Below are 24,766 nucleotides of genomic sequence, written 5' to 3'. Positions count from 1 at the left end.
TGTAGTTGTCCACATATTCTAAGTCAGAACCGTCCAGAGTAGTGATGCTAGATGGGCGGGCGGGTGCGGGAAGTGATCGGTTGAAGAGCATGCATTTAGTTTTCCTTGCATTTAAGAGCAGTTGGAGGCCATGGAAGGAGTGTTGTATGGCATTGAAGCTTGTCTGGAGGTTTGTTAACACAGTGTCCAAAGAAGGGCCAGAATTATACAGAATGGTGTCGTCTGTGTAGAGGTGGATCAGAGAATCACCAGCAGCAAGAGCGACATCATTGATGTATACAGGGAAAAGAGTCGGCCCGAGAATTGAGCCCTGTGGCACCCCCATAGAGACTGCCAGGGGTCCGGATAACAGGCCCTCTGATTTGATACACTGAACTCTTTCTGAGAAGTAGTTGGTGAACCAGGCGAGGCAGTCATTTAAGAAACCAAGACTGTTGAGTCTGCTGATAAGAATGCGGTGATTGACAGAGTTGAAAGCCTTGGCTTGGTCGATGAAGACGGCTGCACAGTGTTGTCTTTTATCGATGGTGGTTATGATATCGTTTAGGACCTTGAGCGTGGCTGAGGTGCACCTATGACCAGCTCGGAAACAAGATTGCATAGCAGAGAAGGTACGGTGGGATTCGAAATGGTCGGTGATCTGTTTGTTAACTTGGCTTTCGAAGACTTTAGAAAGGCAGGGTTGGATAGATATAGGTCTGTAACAGTTTGGGTCTAGAGTGTCTCCCCCCTTTAAAGAGGGGGATGACCGCGGTAGCTTTCCAATCTTTAGGGATCTCAGACGATGCAAAAGAGAGGTTGAACAGGCTAGTAATAGGGGTTGCAACAATTGCGGCAGATTATTTTAGAAAGCGAGGGTCGAGATTGTCTAGCCCGGCTGATTTGTAAGGGTGAAGGAGAAATGGGGGAGGCTTGGGCAAGTTTCTGTGGGCTGTTGAGCTGACCTGGGTAGGGTTAGCCAGGTGGAAAGCATTGCCAGCCGTAGAAAAATGCTTTTTGAAATTCTCGATTATCAGCCTCCCGGATGGCACAGTGGTCTAAGGCACTGCATCGCAGGGGAGGGTTTGGCCGGCAGCGATATCCTTGTCTCATCGCTCACTAGCGACTCCTGTGGCGGGCAGGGTCCAGTGCACGCTGACCAGGTCGCCAGGTGTACGGTGTTTCCTCCGACACATTGGTGCGGCTGGCTTCCGGGTTGGATGTGCATTGTGTCAAGAAGCAGTGCAGCTTAGTTGGGTTGTGTTTCAGAGGACGCATGGCTCCCGAGTCCGTACGGGAGTTGCAGTGATGAGACGACTGTATCTACTACCAATTGGATACCACAAAATTGGGGAGAAAAAAGGGGTCAAATTAAAAAATATATATTATTGTAGATTTATCAGTGGTAACAGTGTTTCCTAGCCTCAGTGCAGTGGGCAGCTGGGAGGAGGTGCTCTTATTCCCCATGGACTTTAAAAGTGTCCCAGAACTTTTGGGAGTTTGTGCTACAGAATGCAAATTTCTGTTTGAAAAAGATAGCCTTTGCTTCCCTAACTGCCTTTCCTAACTGCCTGTGTATATTGGCTCCTAACTTCCCTGAAATATCTAACAAGTAATATCTAACAAATTACACAATATATACCCAATACACACAAATCTAAGTAGGAATGAATTAAGACTATATACATATGGACGAGCGATGTCGGTAAAAACATACGCGATGAGTAATGTATGATATGTAAGCATCATTAAGTGAATGAGATACTGTAGAATAGTATAGAGAACAGTATATACATACACAAGGAGTAATGTATGATATGTAAACATTATTAAGTGAATGAGATACCGTAGAATAGTATAGAAAACAGTATACACATACGAGATGAGTAATGCCAGATATGCTACTAGAATGCTACTAGAATGCTACTAGACAGACAAGATGGAAGTCAGACAAGCAACCAAAACCCAGCCTTAATAATAGTCATTTCCTTCTAATTTTATGGGTATTGTGGTGACATATCCCATCCCTGTTATTTCTCCATGTCTTTCTGGAGCTATAACCACCAAAAGGGCTAATCTCTTAAAAACAATCCTTTCTTTTGTGGGCAGGTTTTTTCGGTGAGTATGAACGGTTCCAATATGCAGGTGGTTTTAAATGTATCAGTTGACTACCCTGAGAACCTGGCTGTGGACTGGGTGAACAATAAACTGTATATGGTGGAGGCAAGCGTCAACCGGATTGACATGGTGGATTTTAACGGGAGTAACCGGGTGACGCTGATTGCAGAGAATCTGGGAAACCCCAGAGGGCTGGCCGTGGACCCAACTGTGGGGTGAGTAGAGTTGACCTCCCCATCCTCCATCCCTCCATCCCTCTATCTCGCCGATTCTCTCTCATGCTGCACCGGTAGGAAGTAATAAGGGTGAGAGATTAGAAGATTGTCCTGGGGGATTAGTGAGCAGTATTAAAAGTGATGAGCCTCATTGTAATCCAATAGTACTGCTCGAGAGGGGAGACTGGACCAAGTGGCTCCAGGTAAACTAGTAAGTGATAATAAATGTAGACACTTGTTCTACCTTGGTGGGATTTAGGGCTGGCCCACCTGTAGACCCAGAGACAAAGACGGTAGAGGATATACAGTATCTGTTTCAGATTCAATTAAAAAATCAAATCTGCTTATGTCTCACCTTTTGGTAGGCCTTTCCTGCAGTCAAATTACCTAGTGGCCTCGTGTGAAATGTTAGTAATATTTTTCGTAATTTCATAAATAATAAACATAATTTTTTTAAAGCAGACAAAAATTCTGTGTTTCTATGTCCAGCAGTTTTGTTATATTTCACTTTTCTGTGATATACAGTTGAAGTCGGAAGTTTACGTACATTTTAGCCAAATACATTTAAACTCAGTTTTTCACAATTCCTAACATTTAATCCAAGTAAAAAGTCCCTGTCTTAGGTCAGTTATGATCACCACTTTATTTTAAGAATGTTAAATGTCAGAATAATAGTAGAGAGAATTATTTATTTCAGCTTTTATTTCTTTCATCACATTCCCAGTGGGTCAGAGGTTTACATACACTCAATTAGTATTTGGTAGCATTGCCTTTAAATTGTTTAACTTGGGTTAAATGTTTCGGGTAGCTTTCCACAAGCTTCTCACAATATGTTGGTTGAATTTTGGCCCATTCCTCCTGACAGAGCTTGTGTAACTGAATCAGGTTTGTAGGCCTCCTTGCTCGCACATGCTTTTTCAGTTCTGCCCACACATTTTCTATGGGATTGAGGTCAGGCTTTGTGATGACCACTTCAATACCTTGACTTTGTTGTCCTTACGCCATGTTGCTTGGGGTCATTGTCCATTTGGAAGACCCATTTGTGACCAAGCTTTCATTTACTGACTGATGTCTTGAGATGCTGTTTTGATATATCCAGATAATTTTCTTTCTTCATGATGCCATCTATTTTGTAAAGTGCACCAGTCCCTTCTGCAGCAAAGCACCCCCACAACATGATGCTGTCACCCCAGTGCTTTGCGGTTGGCATGGTGTTCTTCGGCTTGTAAGTCTCCCCCTTTTTCCTCCAAACATAAGGATGGTTATTATGGCCAAACAGTTCTATTTTTGTTTCATCAGACCAGAGGACATTTCTCCAAAAAGTTGCGATCTTTGTCCCCATGTGCAGTTGCAAACGGTAGTCTGGCTTTTTTATGGTGGTTTGGAGCAGTGGCTTCTTCCTTGCTGAGCAGCCTTTCATGTTATGTTAATCTAGGACTCGTTTTACTGTGGATATAGATACTTTTGTACCTGCTTCCTCCAGCATCTTCACAAGGTCCTTTGCTGTTGTTCTGGGATTGATTTTCACTTTTCGCACCAAAGTACGTTCATCTCTAGGAAACAGAACGCGTCTCCTTCCTGAGCGGTATGACGGTTGCGTGGTCCCATGGTGTTTATACTTGCGTACTATTGAACAGATGAACGTGGTACCTTCAGGCGTTTGGAAATTGCTCCCAAGGATGAACCAGACTTGTGGAGGTCTTAATTTTTTTCTGAAGTCTTGGCTGATTTCTTTAGATTTTCCCATGATGTCAAGCAAAGAGGCACTGAGTTTGAAGGTAGGCCTTGAAATACATCCACAGGTACACCTCCAATTGACTCAAATGATGTCAATTAGCCTATCAGAATCTTCTGAAGCCATGACATCATTTTCTGGAATTTTCCAAGCTGTTTTAAGGCACAGTCAACTTAGTGTATGTAAACTTCTGATCCACTGGAATTGTGATACAGTGAATTATAAGTGAAATAATCTGTCTGTAAACAGTTGTTGGAAAAATTACTTGTGTCATGCACATAGTAGATGTCCTAATGGACTTGCCAAAACTATAGTTTGTTAACAAGAAATTTGTGGATTGGTTGAAAAACAAGTTTTGTAAACTTTTGCAAAGTGCATGTAAACTTCTGACTACAATTGTACATAAAGTGTAATATTGGGATGCAAACTCAAAATGTAATAGATTTCAAATGTATATCTGACATGCTACAGGTGTCTTCTTTTTTAAGACCATAACCATGTGTGTGAGGTGTGTACTTTTGTTTCAAAGTAGATTTGTTTAAGACTACCAGGTCATTTTATGGCTATAGGGATGAATAACTTCACTGCTTGAAATCCAGTTTACCAATGTTCTATATTGCATCCAGTACATATCAACGTACTGTACTGGTGACCTGTACCTAACTAAACCAAAATACATTTCTTCACAGGTTCCTGTTCTTTTCAGACTGGGACTCTGTGAACGGAGAGCCGGGTTTGGAGCGGGCATACATGGATGGCACCAATCGCTATGGGATCATCAGGACTAAATTGGGCTGGCCAGCAGGGATCACACTGGATATTGATGCCAAGCGGGTCTACTGGGTTGATAGCCGCTACGACTATATTGAAACCACCACATATGATGGGCTTCATAGGTAAGCATAGCAGATATATTCCCTACGAAAGAGCCAAATGTCTGAATACCATATGTAAGAACGGAAAACAATGCAGATCTCTGTCAAAATGGGATGGGATATAGCCTTGTTTTATAATCCCCCTTTCAGGAAAACAGTGGTTCATGGAGGTGCTGTGATTCCTCACCCCTTTGGCATCAGTATGTTTGAGCACATTGTGTATTTCACTGACTGGACCAAGATGGCCGTGATGAAAGCCAACAAGTTCGGTGACACTAACCCTCAGGTGGTCTACACTACATCTCAGACCCCACATGGAGTGCAGGTGGTACACCAACTAAGACAACCAAATGGTAAGCATGTCACTGCTATAAATACTCTGATCTGTCCCACCTCTGTATGTTCGGTCAGTGACTGAGCGTGTGCACGTTGTGTTGTGTTTACAGTGTCGAACCCTTGCGGGGCAGCCTTGGGCGGCTGTGAGCAGATCTGTATTCTAAGCCACAGGTCAGACAATCAAGGGCTGGGCTACCGCTGCAGGTGTCGCATGGGCTACGACCTGCAGGCTGATGGCAAGAGATGTGTTGGTAAGACCAACACACAAACCGCGTTTAGCTTTTTCCCTATTTACGTTGGACTTTGTCTTGTGTCCTTGTGTCCAGTGTCCTTTATATGTTCTCTTTATACTGTGAGTGCCAATGTGGTGTGACATAGGATGTGTTATCTGGAGGTTTATGGTGGATGTCTTCTTTTCTCTCTCTCCAGTGGTGCGGCAGTTCCTGCTCTTCTCCAGCCAGCTGGCTGTCCGAGGCATCCCCTTCAACCTGTCCTCTCAGGAGGATGTTATCCTCCCTATCACTGGAACACCCTCTTATTTCGTTGGGGTGGACTTCAGCGCAGAAGACAATGCTATCTTCTTCTCAGACACGGCTAAAGACATCATCTACAAACAGAAAGTGGACGGCACCGGTGAGAGCATCCTACATTTTATTTGGTTGGATTGATGACTCGATACTGTATGTAGAATTAAATAGTGAAATATTTGTTGAATATTGTTTTATTGCTGAGTTTGTGGTTCATAATCACTGCGTGTTTTTCTCTCCATTTATTAGAATGTGAAGAAATACTTTTCATTTACTATCATGGAAATATTTTTTTATATTTCATTTTTTAACCATATTTAAAACCCTACATAATATTGTTTCAAGCAGAGAGCTCAAGCATGTGATCCAGCCGAGCTTATACCACGTCAGTTATAGGAGTGCCTTATGGAGCCGGGCAGTGCAATGGGGGAGGGAGGGAAGGAAGGAGGGAGGGAGGTAGAGAGGGAGGTAGGGAGTAGACAGGAGCATGGACAGCAGTGAAACTATCACGTAACAGCTCAAAATCAGGCTCCAGAATGTGATAAAACAAACATTTACTAAAAGTTGCAGAAGCTTCAATATTTGAAGAGTTTTTTTCCAGAACGCGAAAACCACCAATTTTTCACATTTGTGTTTATTTGTCAGGTACTATTGCTTCATGTGGTTTGTAAGATATTAGCTCTCAGATTTTTTATTAATATATTTTCGATTATTTTTTTTGTAAAACACTATATATTCATTGTTTAGCTGGAATGGAAAGTTTATATCCTGTACATTTGACGGTGCTATATGTGTGTCTCTCCAAGCCGTCTTAAGATAAATGCACTTACTTAAATCGCTCTGGATTAGAACATCTACATGACTAACATGTCAACTGTAAAAGTTTTACATACAGATCTCATATTACTCTATTGAAAAATATTGTATCATTTGTATATTTATTTATTAAAAAATATAGTTTTTCGTTACATTTGACTGTGTAAAACCTAGCAGTACTACTTATTTCTCTGAGAGAGGCGGATATATTGCATTTAGCAAAAAAACATGATTATTTGTCTCTCTGAAATGAAACCATCAATTGATAGATTTGAAACAAACACATGTCTGTCATTGAACAACACCATGCCATGATTAGATATTGTAAAAATACACCAATCTCTTTCATAATTTCTTTAAACAATAAAAGCTAATTCACCAACATTTCTGAAAATGTGTATATATAGCATTTTGGAATTAAACTTAATTTATCTTTCAACTTACGACTCGATAGCCCTGTAAAATAAGTTACTTATGTGATAAATCCATGAAGAAAGAAATTCCAGGATGAAATGAAACCACAAACTGCTCTGATAAGTGGTGTTGTTCTTGCAACATAGGGTTGACCAGCCCTAGTTTTCTCTGTCAGGTCTACATAGGGCAAATGCAAGCTGACAGTCTATTTACTTAAATGTGTTCCTCTTTCATCTCTGTACTAAATGGCGGTGTCCTCGCTTTGATCTGCACAGGCAGAGAGGTGCTAGCTGCCAATAGAGTGGACGGTGTGGAGGACTTGGCTTACGACTGGATTTCAAAGAACCTCTACTGGACAGACCCGCGCTACAGGAGTATTTCAGTCATGAAGCTGGCCGATCAGTCCAGGAGAGCCATCATACGCAACCTGAACAACCCAAGGTCCATCGTGGTGCACCCTGTGATTGGGTAAATACAGCTGGGCTGGGATTAAGGAGGTGGGGTCAGGGAGAGAGGTTTGGTGCCACTTCCAGCCTGACTGTGGCAACAAACATGAAAGAGGGAGGGATATATAGCAGATATGATAGGGTTCTGTACCTTGATGATGCATGTTTTTACAGAATAATATCCTAATTGAAACGTTTGATTCTATTCTATTCGTTAATATAAATGATAATCAGATTATAGTTACTTTAGATTAATTTAAAGCACCATAGGAAGTCAAAAGGAAACACAGATAGTGTGAGAAATCGGTCAAGTAGGCGAAATGTTCCTGGGCAAGTACAACTTAGTGAGGGCATTAGCCAGACCCAGCAGGGCTCAGAGGCCCATGTTTTCATCCTGGACCCCTGCCTATTAAGAACATGAAAAAGCATTAGCAAACTGAGCACTTATGTCTAGTCACACCTAGCATAATGCGAGAGGTACCGGCTCTCTCATAGATTGTTCACACTTTAAACCCCAAACCTGATAAAAATGAGTCTTTATTTAGTGCCCGTGAGACATTTCTAATAGCTACAAAATCATAAGGCCTCTGGGTCCAACAGCCTAGATTAGTGATGCATGAAGGCCAGTATTGTAGTGGACACTAAGAACTTAGCTTAAACGGAAAAACCCAGTGGTGCTCTCAAATAAACTGTCTATATTTCTCAGTTCATAGAAGATTTTGAAGTGGTCCTAAAGCCAGAGTCCACTTTGGTTGAGGTGAAACAGACACAATCATATTTTCCCATATAAGTGTGATTGTTGGTTAATGTGTATGTTTTATTTGACAGGTATATTTTCTGGACCGACTGGTATCGTCCAGCGAAGATTATGAGGGCCTGGTGTGATGGGTCACATGCCCTGTCGATTGTTAACACTACACTTGGCTGGCCCAACGGCCTGGCTATCGACTGGAGGTGAGCCAAAGGTCTCAGAGGAATGGCCTCAAAATACGACATTCTTCCTCATCCAGTAAAACTCGGTCAAGAAAACAGATAGCAATTTCATGAATAACAAATTAGATCCTTAGGATTGACTTTGTCACTACATTGCAACATCGTGCCACCATGTGTGATAAGTTGACATCATGTTTTTGTTCACCCATCTAAGATCCAATTAAGCGTCTTATCAGAATGATCTTCACTAATCCTCCTCCTGACAATATGTTTGTGTAACAGTATATAATAATGTCTGTCTGTTCCACTGGTCCTGTCTCCCCCCCAGCTCCATGCGCCTGTACTGGGTGGATGCCTTCTTTGATAAGATCGAGCACAGCAACTTTGATGGACGGAACAGGCTGTCTCTGGAGCGCATCACTCAGATCTCACATCCTTTTGGTCTCACCATCTTTGGAGGTGACTAAATCTTCACATTTTCTCATTAATTCAATTTGCATAGGGAACGGTATGCATCACTATTCCATCAATCGTAGGTAAAGCTACCTTGTTATTGTATAAACGCTTTCACCTTTAAGATGTCATTACTACTTGTCAAACATGCTCGATTAATGATCATTAGAATTGCCAATTACCGTGTCATCTCAAACATTAGTTCACTGGTGATGAGCGACAGAATGTCGTAGGTCGTAGGTCGTGCCCTGATATTCTCAACACCGGGTCTCACTTTCATGAGCATTCCTGCTCGGCCCATCCAGGTTATGCATATTTCACTGACTGGCGCCTGGGTGGGATCGTGCGTGTGCGCAAGACTGACGGGGGAGAGATGGTCATCATCAGGCGGGGAATCAGCCACATCATGCACGTCAAATCATTCAACCACAACTCCCAGACCGGTGAGCACCTCTTTCATTGCTTTCCCTGCCTGCAGTGTTTATGTTATGGAGGATAGCTATGTGGCCATCACTGTACTCATTTAATTATATCCTTTTTACTGCCCCTCTCAGGTTCCAACTTCTGCAATAGGAATACTAATCCTAATGGAGACTGCAGCCATTTCTGCTTCCCGGCGCCGGACTCGCAGAGGGTGTGTGGCTGTCCGTATGGCATGAAGCTGGCGCCCAGCCAGCAGACGTGTGTAGAGGACCCTTCCAACGAGCCCCCTACGGTGCAGTGCGGTGCCAACTCCTTCTCCTGCACCAACGGGAAATGTGTCCCTCAGAACTACAGATGCGACGGCGTTGACGATTGCCACGACAACAGCGATGAGGCCAACTGTGGAAGAGCTCATAGTAATGCATTACGTTCTGATTCAATGGTCTATACTAACTGTTAGTAGGTCACTGGAGGCACTTTATTGGGGCATTAGTAATCATGTTTAATATACGTATACTTAGATGTAAGTATACTTTAAATGGCTTGTTACAGTGTTAGCAAGAAGCAAAACTGTTTCATGAATCATTCCTGCTCTCTCTCAGACACCACCTGCTCACCCAGGGCGTTCACCTGTGCCAACCAGCAATGTGTGCCCAGTGGTTGGCACTGCGACGGTCACAACGACTGCTTCGACGGCAGTGACGAGCGGAACTGCCCCACCCAGAACCCTGGCACCTGCCCGGCCAACCAGTTCACCTGTGCCAACCACCGCTGCATCCCACACACCTGGATGTGTGACACAGACAACGACTGTGGGGACAGCTCCGACGAGGCCAACTGCAGTGAGTCTCCCTTGTCAAGGATCACTTTTATTTCCACACATTTATTGTCGGACTAATTCCTCTGTTGTTGAGTGTCTTTTTGGGATCTAACTGTTAGCTCCATTGGTCTCTCTGTGTTGGCAGACCTCAGTGGTACATGCCACCCGGAACAGTTCCAGTGCCCAGACCACCGCTGTATAAGCCCCAGCTATGTGTGTGACGGTGACAGAGACTGTATGGATGGGGCTGATGAACAGGGCTGCAGTGAGTGTCTCTGTATACCTCTCAACACTGTACTCTATTTAGGAACTAATACAGCTAGAAAGCACCAACAACAAGTGGCACATCATTTCAAGTCAACTGAATCAACACACGCATTTGATATTGCCTTATGCCATTGATCTCATTACATGTGTATTATACAGTATTCACAAAGACTTTGCATGTTCTGAACTGCATCCTCCATCCACACTGTTTGCAGTATCTCAGCCTAAGCACACTATGCTGTTGTTTTTTTTTCAGTTTACAACTGCACTCTCTATGAGTTCAAGTGTTCCAATGGACATCAGTGTATCAACTCCTACTACCGCTGTGATGGGGTCTTTGACTGTAGTGATCGCTCAGATGAGTCTGGCTGTCGTAAGTCATCAACCTCTTTGTTTTGAGTCACAAGAAAGTACACTGAACAAAAATATAAACGCACCATGGAAAGGGTTGGTCCCATGTTTCATGAGTTGAAATAAAATATCCCAGACATTTTCCATACACACAAAAAAATGTGTGCACAAATGTGTTTATATCCCTATTGGCGAGCATTTCTCCTGCCAAGACAATCCATCCACCTGACAGGTGTGGCATATCAATAAGCTGATTAAACAGCATGATCATTACACAGGTGCACCTTGTGCTGGAAACAATAAAAGGCCACTCTAAAAGGTGCAGTTTTGTCATGCAATACAATGCCACAGATGTCTCAAGTTGTGTGTGTGCAATTGGCACACTGACTGCAGGAATGTCCACCAGAGCTGTTGCCAGATAATTTAATGTTAATTTATCTACCATAAGCCGCCTCCTAAGTCATTTTAGAGAATTTGGCAGTATGTCCAACCGGCCTCACAATCGCAGACCACGTGTAATCACGCCAGCCCAGGACCTACACATCCCGCTTCTTTACCTGCGGGACCGTCTGAGATCAGCCACCCGGCAGCTGATGAAACTGAGGAGTATTTCTGTCTGTTATAAAGCCATTTTGTGGGGAAAAACTCATTCTGATTGGCTAAGCCTGGCTTCCCAGTGGGTGTGCCTAGCTCCCAAGTGGGTGCAAATGCCCTCCCAGGCTCACCCATGGCTGCATCCCTTCCCAGTCATGTGAAATCTGTAGATTAGGGCCTAATGAATTTATTTAAATTGACTGATTTCCTTATATTAACTGTAACTGTATCGTTGAAATTGTTGCATGTTGCAGTTATATTTTTGTTCAGTATAGGATGACCAGTTTATGTATTTCCTTTCTTCCCTTTCTCACTGCTTACAGACGACCGCGAGCCCTTAACAGGTAGAAACAACCTAAATCATTGGTAAAACCTCACGCGTGTACCTGTCATTCATCCCAAACCTGCCATCCACACTAACCCTCTGAATATGGGAATGTTGCAAAAACAAAAATGAGTCGTTACAAATGTTTCAGAAATGGTGTGTTTTAATGCAGAGCACAGATTCGATGGCTGTCGTTAAGTATACAACCTCGTTGTTTTGAGTCGCAATAAAATTGAATGATCAGTTGCTATGCAGAGTCGATCGACCGGCTGGTCTTGGAGCACAGCAGGTTTGACCATTACTCTTAATGAGGTGACGTCATCACAGAGGTTCTGCTGTGGCTTCCTCCTGAGCTTCTGCCACACTTCACTACACTGTCTGACCTTGCCTTGTCCTGCTCTGCTCTGCTCTGCCCAGCCACCAGACCCCCAGGGATGTGCCACCATGAGAGTGAGTTCCAGTGCCAGTCCGACGGCAGCTGTATCCCCTCCACCTGGGAGTGTGACGGTCACCCGGACTGCGAGGACGGCTCAGACGAGCACCACGTCTGCCCCCCCCGCACCTGCCCCACCTCCATGTTCCGCTGTGACAACGGCAACTGTGTGTACCACGGGTGGCTCTGCGACGGGGACAACGACTGTAGGGACATGAGTGACGAGAGAGACTGCCCCACGCCACCTTTCCGCTGCCCCAGCTGGCAGTGGCAGTGCCCGGGCCACAGTGTGTGTGTCAACATCAGCAGGGTGTGTGACAACAATCCTGACTGTCCCAATGGTGCGGACGAGTCCCCGCTCTGCAGTAAGTCACCATCTCTGCTTCTCTGCCTTTTGGGCCAGCATTCTAATAATGTCGTTACGAAAATCACTCTTTGAACATTTTCTTTTTGTAATTTTCTAGGTTCACTGGTCACTTGAAATCTAGACATATTTTACACGGCATTCCTGGTCTCAGTGGTTTTAATGTTTGTTTGTTTTAATGTTTGTGAGGAATTTTTGTTATGCTTGGAATCTTGTGTTCAAATCATGCATGTGTTGATTTGGTCTGTAATAACTTAAAAGTGATCTATGATTTTCCTTTCCTGCCGTCCTCACTGCTTTCAGACGAGCCCTTGCCAGGTAGGAACAACCTCAATCATTGGTTAAACCTCACGCGTGTAGCTTTGATTCATCCCAAACCTGCCATCCACACTAACCCTCTGAATATGGGTATAGTGTTGCAAAACACAATTGGAGGATAAAATTAAATGATTGTCTGTAGTTACAAATGTAGAAAATGTGTTTCAGAATGTACAAATGGCAATATTTGATACAAAATAGAAAGTCTATAGATATTTTCTGGGGTGCTGTGTTGATGCTCTATTTGCAGCACTGTGATTCGTTGAGCAGCTAGCTACAGTAGATGCATTGCCTTCATACATTTGATTCATTTATCCACATTGCCTGCTACGTATGTCATCGAAGTGTTTCATTTTCTTACCGTCTGTTTTTAAGAATGACAGCTATTGACTCACTCCTCTTTTTACCCTCCTAGATCAGGAGAGCTGCACAGACAACAACGCTGGTTGTACCCACGGCTGCATCCAGGGTCCGTTTGGGGCCCAGTGCACCTGTCCCCTGGGTTACCAGCTGAGTAATGACTGGAAGACGTGTGATGACCTGAATGAGTGTAACCCCCCTGGGCTGTGTAGTCAGCACTGCTTCAACGAGAGAGGCTCCTTCCGCTGTCACTGCTCAGATGGATACACCCTGGAGGCCGACCAACAGACATGCAAGGTCTCAGGTGAGGAGCAAGATGGTGTGTGTGTGTGTGTGTGTGTGTGTGTGTGTGTGTGTGTGTGTGTGTGTTAGCCGTAGAGTATTTGAAGGGAATTTGCATCTGCCACACTATAATTTTAAGCTCTTATACTTTTACTCACTTACATTTGGATACAGAGGCATTTTATTTCACCAGTCCATTTGGTCCACAACATATTCAATTATGTTTCCTCTAAAAAATAATTGGCCTAATTTCAAAATATGAGACGCATCTTCCGTCTGTGGATTAAGTCCAGTCTTCCAGATGACAGACAGAGATACAGCACGTCTGATTGGCCCACACAGACATGATAAACCGTCCAGTGGCTGGACAGGAATGATCGAAATGGAGTCGGTGTTCGGTCTCAGACCACCGGGCGGACAGACTCACTCTCACTCTTCTCCATTCTCTTCCCACTCGGCTCTGATTTCCCCAGATAACACGAATAACATATATGCCACTCACTGACTCTCTCTTTAGGTAATTAGGAGATAATCAGCAACAAAGGGCTTGTTTATGAGTAGTGCACCTGACATGAGCCCATCACAGATATCCTGCTAAAAAGCCCTGTAATTCAATTTGCCATTATTCTCAACAAAGCTGCATTGATCCCCTGCTGTGGATATCTGAGGAGCTCTGTCTATCGTGTTTTGAAGTTTGGGAAGTCCTCTGTAGAATGTTCTATAGCTGAGGATTAGTCTCATTTGAATTAGAAGGCACAGGTGAGAAGAGGATGATTTCTGTTCACAGGTTCACGTCAGGCTTTCCTGTTAGTTGCCAGCCGAAATCAGATTGTGTCCGATGACATAACCACTCAGCCCAATGTGGTCCGCTCGCTGGTCCGGGATGGGCGAAACATCGTGGCCCTGGACTTTGACTCAGTGACTGACCGTGTGTACTGGTCTGACACCAGCCAGGACAGAATATGGAGCGCTCACAAAAATGGCTCTGACAGGGCCGTGGTGAGTACGGACTACTGACTGTCTTTCCAGTTCTCACAAACATTCTCTACTCAGGGTAATGACCTCCAATCACTTAAACCTGTGTTTTGATTTGACAGGTTTTTGACAGTGGAGTGACAGTGACAGAGAGTCTGGCAGTGGACTGGGTGGGCAGGAACCTCTACTGGACTGACTATGTTCTGGAGACCATCGAGGTGTCCAAACTGGACGGCTCCCACAGGACTGTGTTGGTCAGTGAGAACGTGACCAATCCCAGAGCCCTGGTGCTGGACCCAAGGGACAGGTGAGGCTCATCTACAGTGGACATACATACTGGCAGAGAAGAGGACACGTTTGAATTACAATAATGCAAATGTAATTGACTGTAACTATAACAGTTGATCTATTGTGCAGTGCTCACCTCATGTTCTGGACAGACTGGGGGAGGAACCCTCGCATTGAGAAGGCCAGCATGGACGGGAAGATGAGGACAACCATCATAAGCAACAAACTGTACTGGCCCAACGGCCTAACCATTGACTATCCCAACAATCTGCTCTACTTCGCTGATGCCTACCTGGATTTTATTGACTACTGTGATTACAATGGCAACAACAGGAAACAAGTTCTGGCCAGCGATTTGGTGAGGATACATGGCATTTTCTGTCGATTTTTATTTACATTGATATAATTGATATCAGGGGCGCAACTTTGGTTTTAGAAGTGGGGGGCATATATATATATTTTAAATGTTATTATTTTTATTTTTATCCAGTCGGATAAACACTCCAAACAGCCTACCTGATCGCTCAGAGGCGTCGGCATGGTCATAAAGCACACAAAAAAAAATGCAATTTCAGAATGTGGGGGGTCCCCCGCCGCCAGTGAAAGTTGCGCCCCTGATTGATATCGATTAAACTAGGAAAACATTAGCATTGCATACAGAACATCATTTACCGATTTGCCATCTGTGTGGAATAATATCAATAAAATACACTTCTTGTCTTATTCTGCTCTCAATAAAAAGGTACTGCAACATCCCCACGCAATTACCATTTTTGAGGATTTTGTGTATTGGACCGACAGATACATCAACCGTGTGATCCGAGCCCATAAGTGGCACGGGGAGAACCAGACAGTGATGCTCTACAACCTCCCTCAGCCCATGGGCCTGGTGGCGGTACACCCGGCCAGGCAGCCTGCAGGTAGGACAGGGACCCACCACTGATCAATAACATTCTAGGACACATGGTAGGCCAATTAAAAATACATCTTAGACATGGTGATATCGTAAGCTAGTATTGGCACCGTACACTATTGCCATTGTATTTTAAATGACATTTCTGAACGAACAAAGAGGATACTGAACACTGTTGATTTTTGTCTTGTTTGTGTGTGTTATTGGATCTGTGTGCAGGTGAAAACCACTGCTTGAGGAGGCTCTGTACTCATATCTGCCTGCTCTCGGCCATTGGGCCCAGCTACTACTCCTGCGCCTGTCCCTCAGGCTGGACCCTGACTGCAGACAATTTCACCTGTGCCAGAGGTAGGCTCCATGCCAACCTGAGAGAAACACTCCTCACTCACAGTTTCATTAAAAAGGAAGTGAGGTCAGATAGAACAGATATATTGTAATTCTCATAACGCATAAAGTATTTATTCATGGTAGGTATTGATACGAATGCTTAAAACCTACAAACAGAGAGCTGCTGTTTTGCAAACATATTTATTTGGGCATATCCAGCTCTCAGTCGGTAAAAGAAGAAATCTAGAACGCCGGACTCATATTTTAGAGGCTAAGGACTTGTCAACAGTATCTCATTTAAATTCTGTTGTAAAATCCCTTTCCAGAGGTAAATATTGAGGATCATTAAAGTGTGACTAGGGTTTCAATAAGACAAGGGACCTTTAATGTGAAGTCTACAGGGTCGTGTTTAGGTCAACAGCGTAACCCATCTCAGGGCTTGAGCTTTTTCTAACCATGCAGAACGCATTCACCCCTGAGAGGTGATGATTACCCAAGAATGAAAATGTCCTCCGAGCTATCTATTGATTCTAATCTCTGATGACAAAGCAAATCATACTGTGGAATATGCTTACACCAGACCTTCTGAACCCCCTTCCTTTTCAACCTTTTTTTAACATACTGTTATTTTACCTGTTTTTAAAAACGAAATCAGTGTCCAATAGGCTATATGTCCAATAGGCTATATGTCCAATAGGCTATATGTCCAATAGGCTATATGTCCAATAGGCTATATGTCCAATAGGCTATATGTCTAATAGGCTATATGTCCAATAGGCTATATGTCCAATAGGCTATACATGTATGTCCATTCAGAGCCACCATGTTTTTGGTGATGAATACTTGTGTTTTCCTGCAGTTGAGGATCCTTTCTTGGTGGTGGTGAGAGACAGTGTCATCTACGGCATGTCCTTGAACCCGGACGACAAGAGCAACGACGCCATGGTCCCAGTTGCGGGACTTCAGAATGGATATGATGTGGACTTTGACGACATTGAGCGGACCATCTATTGGGTAGAGCACCCGGTACGTGTTCGCACCGTCCACACCAACAGAGACCTGAAGTGATACTACTCTGCTGTCCCTAGGCTCTGACCAACCATGTCTCTTTCTCCTCTGTAGGGTGAGATCCACAGGGTGAAGTCGGACGGTACCAACAGGACAGAGTTTGCCCCGGCAGCCATCCTGGGTTCCCCTGTGGGCCTGGCCCTGGACTGGATGACAGAGAACCTGTACTACACCAACCCAGCCACCCAGTCGATTGAGGTGAGCTGAAACATTCCCCCCGTCTCTATGCTCCTGTATAATAATAACAATGAAGTTATTTCTGAAAACGAGTGGTGCACTACTGACAGTGAACATTGTATTTCGAAAATAAAGTAGTTATCTTTGTTTGGTTTTCCCCTCTGTTGGGGGATACATCTGATCTGTACGTGTGTGTGTTTTGTCAGGTTTTGAGGCTGAGCGGGGAGGTGCAGTACAGAAAGACTCTAATCACCAATAATGGCTCCCCGACTGGCGCAGGCTCTCCGGTTGGCATTGCTGTGGACCCGGCACGTGGGTAAGCCCCATTTAACACTGCTTTGGCTCATCCCCACAGTCCCTCACCCCCTTCAGCCTGCCTGAATGCCATCTGCTCCACCCCCAGAGAGAGACCTGGCACTGTTACTGTACACAACACAACACTACACACTCCAACAAGCCACCACCAGGCAAAAAGTGTACATATCAACTATTCACCGTCAGCATATCAAATGTGTATTGGCACGATTAAGACGTACCGATTTCTTCTCTCTGAATCTCACACGTGGGCTTTGATTGAATCGGTCGTAGATGTTCTCACATGAGGTGATGGAGATGCCGAGGGGCTGTATTCATAGCCGTGTCTCTCTCTCTCTGTTAGGAAACTGTACTGGACAGACCAGGGCACAGAGAGTGGCATCCCTGCCAAGGTGGCGGCCGCAGACATGGACGGCTCCAACCCTGTCACCCTGTTCACCAACAACCTGGATCATGTGGAGTTCATCACTGTGGACATACGAGAGAACAAGCTGTACTGGGCTGTCACAGGCACCGGAATGGTGGGTCGTCATCTCTCCCTCAACCACTATGCCTGCGTCTCAAATGCCACCCCATATATTTCACCTCTTTTGACCAGGGCCCATAGGGCTCTGGCCAATTGAAGTGCACTATATAGGGAATAGGGTGCTCTATGGTCTCTATGATTCATATGTGGCTGATTCTAAGAAAATACCCTCACGTAGTCCAACTCATTGCTTCTTATGCATATATTTGACATGTTACATCTGGTATTAAGGGCAGTCTTGATGTTATTGAAACACCACAGATTGAGCGTGGTGACCCAGACGGGACCAATCGCATCACAATAGTGACAGGCTTGTCCCATCCCTGGGGCGTCGCTGTTCACGAGCGCTTCCTCTACTTCACCGACCGGGACTTTGAGGTGATAGAGCGAGTGGACAAGGCCACCGGGGCTAACAAGGTGGTGCTGCGGGACAACGTGTCTGGACTGAGAGTACTGAAGGTGCACTACAGGGAGAGTGAGTATCTGAGGGACATTATGGTACAGCCAAACAAATATGAACCCCACTCCATTGATTGAGACCGAAACGTTTGTTTATTAAGATACATGAACTTGTTGGAAGCATCAAGATTACCAGTTTTTTCAATGTATTTTGTTGAGTGTTTAATCAGTATGCATACATACATATTTTGTCCGTTATACTTTTTTTGGTAAAGATATAGAATTGCTGAATTATGGCATTGCTTTGGTCTTTTTGATAGTTGTTGGGTAATTATGTGGGAGATGGAGGGGAGCATTAGATGGCCAGTTACTCTTCCCTTATAAGGAACACTGGGCATTGTGTATGGAACAAGCAGTGTTCGTTTGTCCCCTAAAACAGAGCGGACACAGCAAAACAAAATTGGTTCTGTGAAAGTTCCCATAACATTTGTTAGGTTGTGGCAAATGTTATGGGAACGACAAAAACATTTCAGTTGTGCAGATGATGCCAAATTGTTTCTTTTACACTGCGAAAAACATTCACCTGATGTTAGAATTTTTTTCCCAGAACTCATTTAGTCTGTTCTTTGAAGGTTCCCAGAATATTTTATTAGGTTGCGGGAATAGTCTGGTGGGAACTGAGCATATTTTGTGTTCTGGGAATCTACCTCTTCTAATGTACCCACTCTGTTCCCACAACCTAATTAAATGTTCTAGAAACATTTTTAAAGAACTCAGAAAGCCTGTTTTGTTAACATTCTTGCAACATCAAAGGAATGTGTTGTTCACCCTGATACAAACATTATCTGAATATCACCACAACTGGACCGTTTAAGTGTTTTGGGAACCTCTTGTCATATCCCCACTATGTTCCCACAACCTAAATAAAAGTTATAGGAACGTATAAAGAACATAAAAATATGTTCTGGGAATATTCTTGCAACATTAGGTACATGTTTTTTGTACCCTAAAAGAGACATTGTATAATCATCTGCACAACTGGACAGTTTTTGTGTTTTAGGAACACATCTTTTGTGATGTCCCCACAATATTCCCACCAGACTGCTCCCACAACCTTATAAAACATTCTGGGAACCTTTAAAGTGCAGACTAAATGTGTTCTGGGAACGTTCTTGTAATATCAGGTGAATGTTTTTTGCACCCTAAAAGAAACATTGTATAATCATCCACACAACTGTACCGTTTTTGGTGTTTTGGGAACATATCTTATGTGATGTCCCTACAAAGTTCCCACGAGACTGTTCCCACAACTTAATGAAACATTCGGTGAACCTTTTAAAGAACAGACGCAATGTGTTCTGGGAACATTCTTGCAACATCAGGCGAATGTTTTATACAAACGTTGTATAAACATCAGCACGACTGGACAGTTTTTGTGTTATGAGAACATTTACTGCAACTTAGCAAATGTTCAGGAAACTTTCACGGAACCAAAACATTACTGGAACATTATTACATTTGAGGAATGTTCTGTGGTGTTTGTTACAGACGTTGTGCACAACATTTTAGTGAATGCTAGGAGAACATTCCAAGGATATTTCATTTGGAAAATGTGTTGAAGAAAATAAAAATTTTGTTATCAAAAACAGTATCTGAATGTTTTTGGGATGTTATCACCCTAATGATGGATACAACTCTTAACTTAAACTGGGAATCTAAGCGAATGTTCTGGGAATGTTCCCGGTTTGCTGGGGATACTGTAAGTGACATAGTTTCTGGGAATAGATCAACCCTTGAGCCTGATTTGGCAACGATGTATCAAAATGGTGTTTGCACCAGTTCCTTCCAGTGACGGCTCAGAAATGAGGTTATCTCAGTTCCAGGATTGTAATTTGTAACATAGTTTAGCCTGATATTGAAAAGTTCCTGACTACCCTTGTTGTCCTTGACCTAGAACGTTTAGAAATGTTAATGCATTTGTAGTTCTATGTGTGCAGACTCCCATTTTATATGAATGCCATGTCCTAATCCACCATGTGGTCTGCCTCTGTAGTCTCGGCTGGTACCTCCAACGGTTGCAGCAACAACAGGGGTGCGTGTGAGCACCTGTGTCTACCGCGGCCCGGAGGCCTGTATACCTGTGCCTGTGCTACTGGCTTCAAGCTCAGCGTTGACAACAGCACCTGTGCTCCATACCAGTCCTACGTGGTCATCTCCATGCTGTCTGCCCTCAAAGGCTTCAGTCTGGAGGGGGCTGACCACTCCGAGGCCATGGTGCCAGTGGCTGGGAGAGGTGGGTGTTGTTCAGATGTAAATGTGTTGTTCAGTCTTTTCGTTAGGAGAGGGAAAAACAATACAACGTCAATGCCGATGTTTATGTTTAACCTCTCTGGTTGTGTCGCGTAGGACGTAATGCTCTACATGTGGATGTCCACATGCCCTCGGGGTTCCTCTACTGGTGTGACTTCAGCAGCACTGTGACGTCTCAGAACGGGATCCGCCGGATCAAGCCCGATGGAGCAGGGTTCCGCAGCGTGGTCACATCTGGAATCGGCCGCAACGGGATACGAGGCATCGCTGTGGACTGGGCTGCAGGTAGGGCATCCGCTTTGGATTTCGTGTTCAGAGAGCTCAATTGGAAAGTGTTTAAATGATGCCAGCAGGTAGAGAAAGTAAAGGTCGGCCAACAGTAGGCATCCAGGGATACTGTGTAAGAGGCTTTAACACAGGGTCTGACTCCCAGAAAGCAGGCTGGATTATTTTCAGTCAGGTGAATAGAAAGAAGTGAGGACTGGACTGGAGAGTGCTGAAGATCTTGGAAGTGTGGCCAATAATTATTCTGTTTATGGGTACACTAATCCGAGGCTGGTTTCCTAGACACAGATTACATTTCTGGACTAAAATGGAAAATCTCTCATTGAAAGTGCAATGTAGTCCAGGAATAGGCTTAATCTGGGTCTAGGAAACCAGCCCCAGGTGACTATTCAAATTAGCGGACTTACTCTGTCCTTACACAACCACTCAATACGATCTGCATTACCGGAGGCTCTTCCTAGATAATCTAATCTCCATTGCCCTTTTACTTATATATATCAACTTGGCTGTGCTTTTCAGGGAACCTTTATTTCACGAATGCTTTCCTGACGGAGACCTATGTGGAGGTTCTGCGCTTAAACACAACTTTCCGACGTGTGCTGTTGAAGACTCAAGTGGACATGCCACGCCACATCGTGGTGGACCCTAAAAACAGATACCTGTTCTGGGCAGATTACGGACAGAACCCCAAGATTGAGCGAGCTCTGCTGGACGGGACCAACCGCACTGTGCTGGTGTCGTCTGGGATTATAACCCCGCGAGGTCTAGCTCTGGACTACCAGACTGGATATGTCTACTGGGTGGATGACTCTCTGGATATGATAGCCCGGGTCAACCCTCAGGGGGGAGAGACAGAGATAGTCCGGTACGGGAGCCGCTACCCGACTCCCTATGGCATCACTGTGTTTGAGACTAGCATCATCTGGGTGGACAGGAACCTGAAGAAGGTGTTCCAGGCCAGTAAGGAGCCTGGCAGTACAGAGCAGCCTACAGTCATCAGAGACAACATCAACATGCTGAGAGACGTGACCATCTACGACCAGCGCACCCAGCCCAGCTCGGCCCAGCAGCTCAACAACAACCCCTGCCTGCAGACCAACGGGGGCTGTGCCCACTTCTGCTTCGCCCTCCCCGGGAGCCAGAGCAAGAAGTGTGGCTGTGCCTTTGGGAACCTGGGGGCGGACAACGCGGGCTGTGTGGTGTCGCGGGATGATTACCTCATCTATACGACAGAGAGCACGGTGCGGAGTCTGCGTCTGGACCCGGACGACCACGCACTGCCCTTCCCTGTGGTCAACGTGGCCCGCACATCCGTGGCCCTGGACTTTGACCGCACAGACAATAGGATCTACTTCACCCAGAGCTCAGGGGCTGGGAGCAGCAAGATTAGCTACATCAGTCTGTCCTCTCCCACCTCGCCTCCAGTAGTGGTGGCTTCTGGTAAGACACCTAACAACTGGATTTGTTCCATTACATTGCAACATCATACTGTAATCATCTGGTTCCAGCTTTTTTGGGCTATTTGCTTATTGCAATACTTTTCTACGTGGTGTGTTCTGTGTCCATGCAGATCTAGGAGCTCCTGATGGTATTGCCTATGACTGGATCAACAAAAGGATTTACTACAGTGACTACATCAACCAGACTATCAGCTCCATGGCATTGGACGGGACGCAGAGATCCATCATCGCCCGTGTGCCCCGACCTAGAGCCATCATGCTGGATCCCTGCAGGGGGTAAGACTGGCCAGAAATGCCAAGAATGCTGATACCGTTTCACTCCTTCTGTAATGATAACAAGAGCTCTCACTCAGTATCTTCAATAGATATTCAGCATGCGTTGAATGTACACTGTACCGTCATTGATTTAAAAAGAAATGGGGAATCTATTCTATTTCCATGTTATACAGGTATATGTACTGGACAGACTGGGGGACCAATGCAAAGATTGAACGTGCTACTTTGGGAGGGAACTTCAGGACAGAGATTGTAAACAGCAGTCTAGTGTGGCCCAATGGACTAACCCTGGACTATGAAGAGCAGAGACTGTACTGGGCAGATGCCAGCCTGTAAGACCCTCTTATAATAATTCTACATTCATCTCACAAATCAATCATTGTCAGATTGTATTGATGATAATGATATATGCTGGTTTTGGTTATCAGACAGAAGATTGAGCGCTGCTCGCTCGCTGGGGCCAATCGGGAGGTCATCGTCAGCACAGCCATTTACCCATTCGCCATGACCATGTATGGCCAGTACATCTACTGGACTGACTGGAACACACGCAGTATCTACCGGGCTAACAAGCACGATGGGTCTGACCAGAGGGTGATGACCCAGAACCTTCCATCCAGGCCCATGGATGTCCATGTGCTGGCCAGCAACAAGCAGCAACAGTGCAACAGCCCTTGTCAACAGTTCAACGGAGGCTGCAGTCACATCTGTACCCCAGGTACTAGCAGTTAGGCCCTACTTTAACCCTCGAGTTTCCTGATTGAAAGCTGTAGCTTTGTAGCTTTGTAGCTAAATGTGGGGGTTGGACCAAGCTTCCTTTGAAAATTAAATTTTCTCTAGCATCGTATCGTTTTGATGTTGTTTTGGGATGATGTGAGTTGGGCTGTGTTACGCCTGTCTGTCATACCACCCCATCCATCTGATGCCTGTCCCCCTGCCCCTCTCCTCAGGGCCCCAGGGTGCTGAGTGTCAGTGTCCCTCAGAGGGTCGGTGGTACCTGGCCGACAACAAGCACTGTATCCCTGACAACGGGACCCGCTGCCAGGCAGACCAATTCACCTGTATGAATGGACGCTGTATCCGTGCTCAGTGGAAGTGTGACAATGACAATGACTGTGGGGACGGAAGCGACGAGCTAGAGAGAGTCTGCGGTATGGTGCTTAGTGGCCCCACGTCGTGCCTGTTTTGTTGAATGTTGTTTGTCTTGTCTATCTAGAAATATCTTCCTTTAATATCTTTGTTGATTTGTCTTGAATGTGATTGTGATTACAGCTGACTGAAGGATTTATCCCAGTACCTGTTCTGTCCTTCTCTCAACCGTCTCTAAAATGCTGCCTCTAACCAGATTTCTGTTTCTACCTGCCACAACTATTTTTCAGGATCCAAGAATGATTTCCAACCTTTTGGTGTGTATGCTTGCAAATCACTAATCTAACGTAGCTATTTAGTGATGCTTGTCTTCTTCTACTAACCCCATCCTGAACTAATACATTCATGTACTTATCTTATATCTTGCATGCAGTCCAAGTTCAAATGGCAGCAGCATTTATTGCCTTGTCAGGTAAATCTCCATCGTGTACACCTGCTCATCTTCACCTGGGCCCGTATGTATCAATCGTCTCAGAGTAGTACTGATCTAAGATCAGGTTCCCCCTGTCCATGTAATCTGATTAGTTGTGATCTAAAAGGCAACGCTGATCTTAAATCAGCACTCTTACTCTAAGATGCTTGAGACCTACAGCCCCTTGTCTCCCTGTCCATTGGCTAGATCTCTGATTATGGTGTTTTTGGTTATTCGATTGGCAGCCTTCCACACTTGCGAGCCCACTGTGTTCACATGTGGGAACGGTCGCTGTGTGCCCTACCACTACCGCTGCGACCACTACAACGACTGCGGCGACAACAGTGATGAGGTAAGCTGCCTGTTCAGGTCGTGCGACCCCAACACTGAGTTCCCCTGCAACAACGGACGCTGCATCGCTAAGGACTACGTCTGCAACGGCATCAACAACTGCTTTGACAATGGCACTTCAGACGAACAAAACTGCCGTAAGTCTACACAG

The 24,766-nt window shown here is 44.8% G+C and overlaps 1 protein-coding gene across 3 annotated transcripts in view; it reads left to right on the top strand.

Annotated features, from left to right (window-relative positions):
* Nucleotides 1-24,766, top strand: part of LOC115108762 (low-density lipoprotein receptor-related protein 2-like) — a 57,570-nt gene that overhangs the window by 15,087 nt on the left and 17,717 nt on the right. For 2 of the 3 annotated variants that reach the window (XM_029633386.2, XM_029633379.2), the window contains exons 10-42: nucleotides 2,089-2,312; nucleotides 4,737-4,943; nucleotides 5,073-5,275; nucleotides 5,369-5,509; nucleotides 5,688-5,891; nucleotides 7,291-7,483; nucleotides 8,290-8,415; nucleotides 8,723-8,853; nucleotides 9,153-9,290; nucleotides 9,402-9,686; nucleotides 9,873-10,112; nucleotides 10,236-10,355; nucleotides 10,614-10,730; nucleotides 12,045-12,425; nucleotides 13,158-13,406; nucleotides 14,172-14,383; nucleotides 14,482-14,666; nucleotides 14,777-15,005; nucleotides 15,390-15,567; nucleotides 15,780-15,908; nucleotides 16,747-16,913; nucleotides 17,010-17,153; nucleotides 17,339-17,448; nucleotides 17,791-17,968; nucleotides 18,235-18,448; nucleotides 20,426-20,665; nucleotides 20,779-20,967; nucleotides 21,487-22,407; nucleotides 22,538-22,703; nucleotides 22,877-23,035; nucleotides 23,132-23,421; nucleotides 23,654-23,854; nucleotides 24,510-24,752. In XM_029633386.2, the coding sequence (XP_029489246.1) occupies nucleotides 2,089-2,312; nucleotides 4,737-4,943; nucleotides 5,073-5,275; nucleotides 5,369-5,509; nucleotides 5,688-5,891; nucleotides 7,291-7,483; nucleotides 8,290-8,415; nucleotides 8,723-8,853; nucleotides 9,153-9,290; nucleotides 9,402-9,686; nucleotides 9,873-10,112; nucleotides 10,236-10,355; nucleotides 10,614-10,730; nucleotides 12,045-12,425; nucleotides 13,158-13,406; nucleotides 14,172-14,383; nucleotides 14,482-14,666; nucleotides 14,777-15,005; nucleotides 15,390-15,567; nucleotides 15,780-15,908; nucleotides 16,747-16,913; nucleotides 17,010-17,153; nucleotides 17,339-17,448; nucleotides 17,791-17,968; nucleotides 18,235-18,448; nucleotides 20,426-20,665; nucleotides 20,779-20,967; nucleotides 21,487-22,407; nucleotides 22,538-22,703; nucleotides 22,877-23,035; nucleotides 23,132-23,421; nucleotides 23,654-23,854; nucleotides 24,510-24,752 (7,114 nt within the window). Of the gene's footprint in view, nucleotides 1-2,088; nucleotides 2,313-4,736; nucleotides 4,944-5,072; nucleotides 5,276-5,368; nucleotides 5,510-5,687; nucleotides 5,892-7,290; nucleotides 7,484-8,289; nucleotides 8,416-8,722; nucleotides 8,854-9,152; nucleotides 9,291-9,401; nucleotides 9,687-9,872; nucleotides 10,113-10,235; nucleotides 10,356-10,613; nucleotides 10,731-12,044; nucleotides 12,426-13,157; nucleotides 13,407-14,171; nucleotides 14,384-14,481; nucleotides 14,667-14,776; nucleotides 15,006-15,389; nucleotides 15,568-15,779; nucleotides 15,909-16,746; nucleotides 16,914-17,009; nucleotides 17,154-17,338; nucleotides 17,449-17,790; nucleotides 17,969-18,234; nucleotides 18,449-20,425; nucleotides 20,666-20,778; nucleotides 20,968-21,486; nucleotides 22,408-22,537; nucleotides 22,704-22,876; nucleotides 23,036-23,131; nucleotides 23,422-23,653; nucleotides 23,855-24,082; nucleotides 24,110-24,225; nucleotides 24,265-24,509; nucleotides 24,753-24,766 lie in introns of all 3 variants that reach the window. The other variant, XM_065012554.1, reaches the window with a different exon arrangement.

The sequence above is a fragment of the Oncorhynchus nerka genome, linkage group LG3 (genome assembly GCF_034236695.1).
Source record: "Oncorhynchus nerka isolate Pitt River linkage group LG3, Oner_Uvic_2.0, whole genome shotgun sequence".
Lineage (NCBI taxonomy): Eukaryota > Metazoa > Chordata > Actinopteri > Salmoniformes > Salmonidae > Oncorhynchus > Oncorhynchus nerka.
The sequence above is the reverse complement of the archived record's forward strand: the minus strand, read 5'-3'. Positions and strand labels throughout refer to the sequence as shown.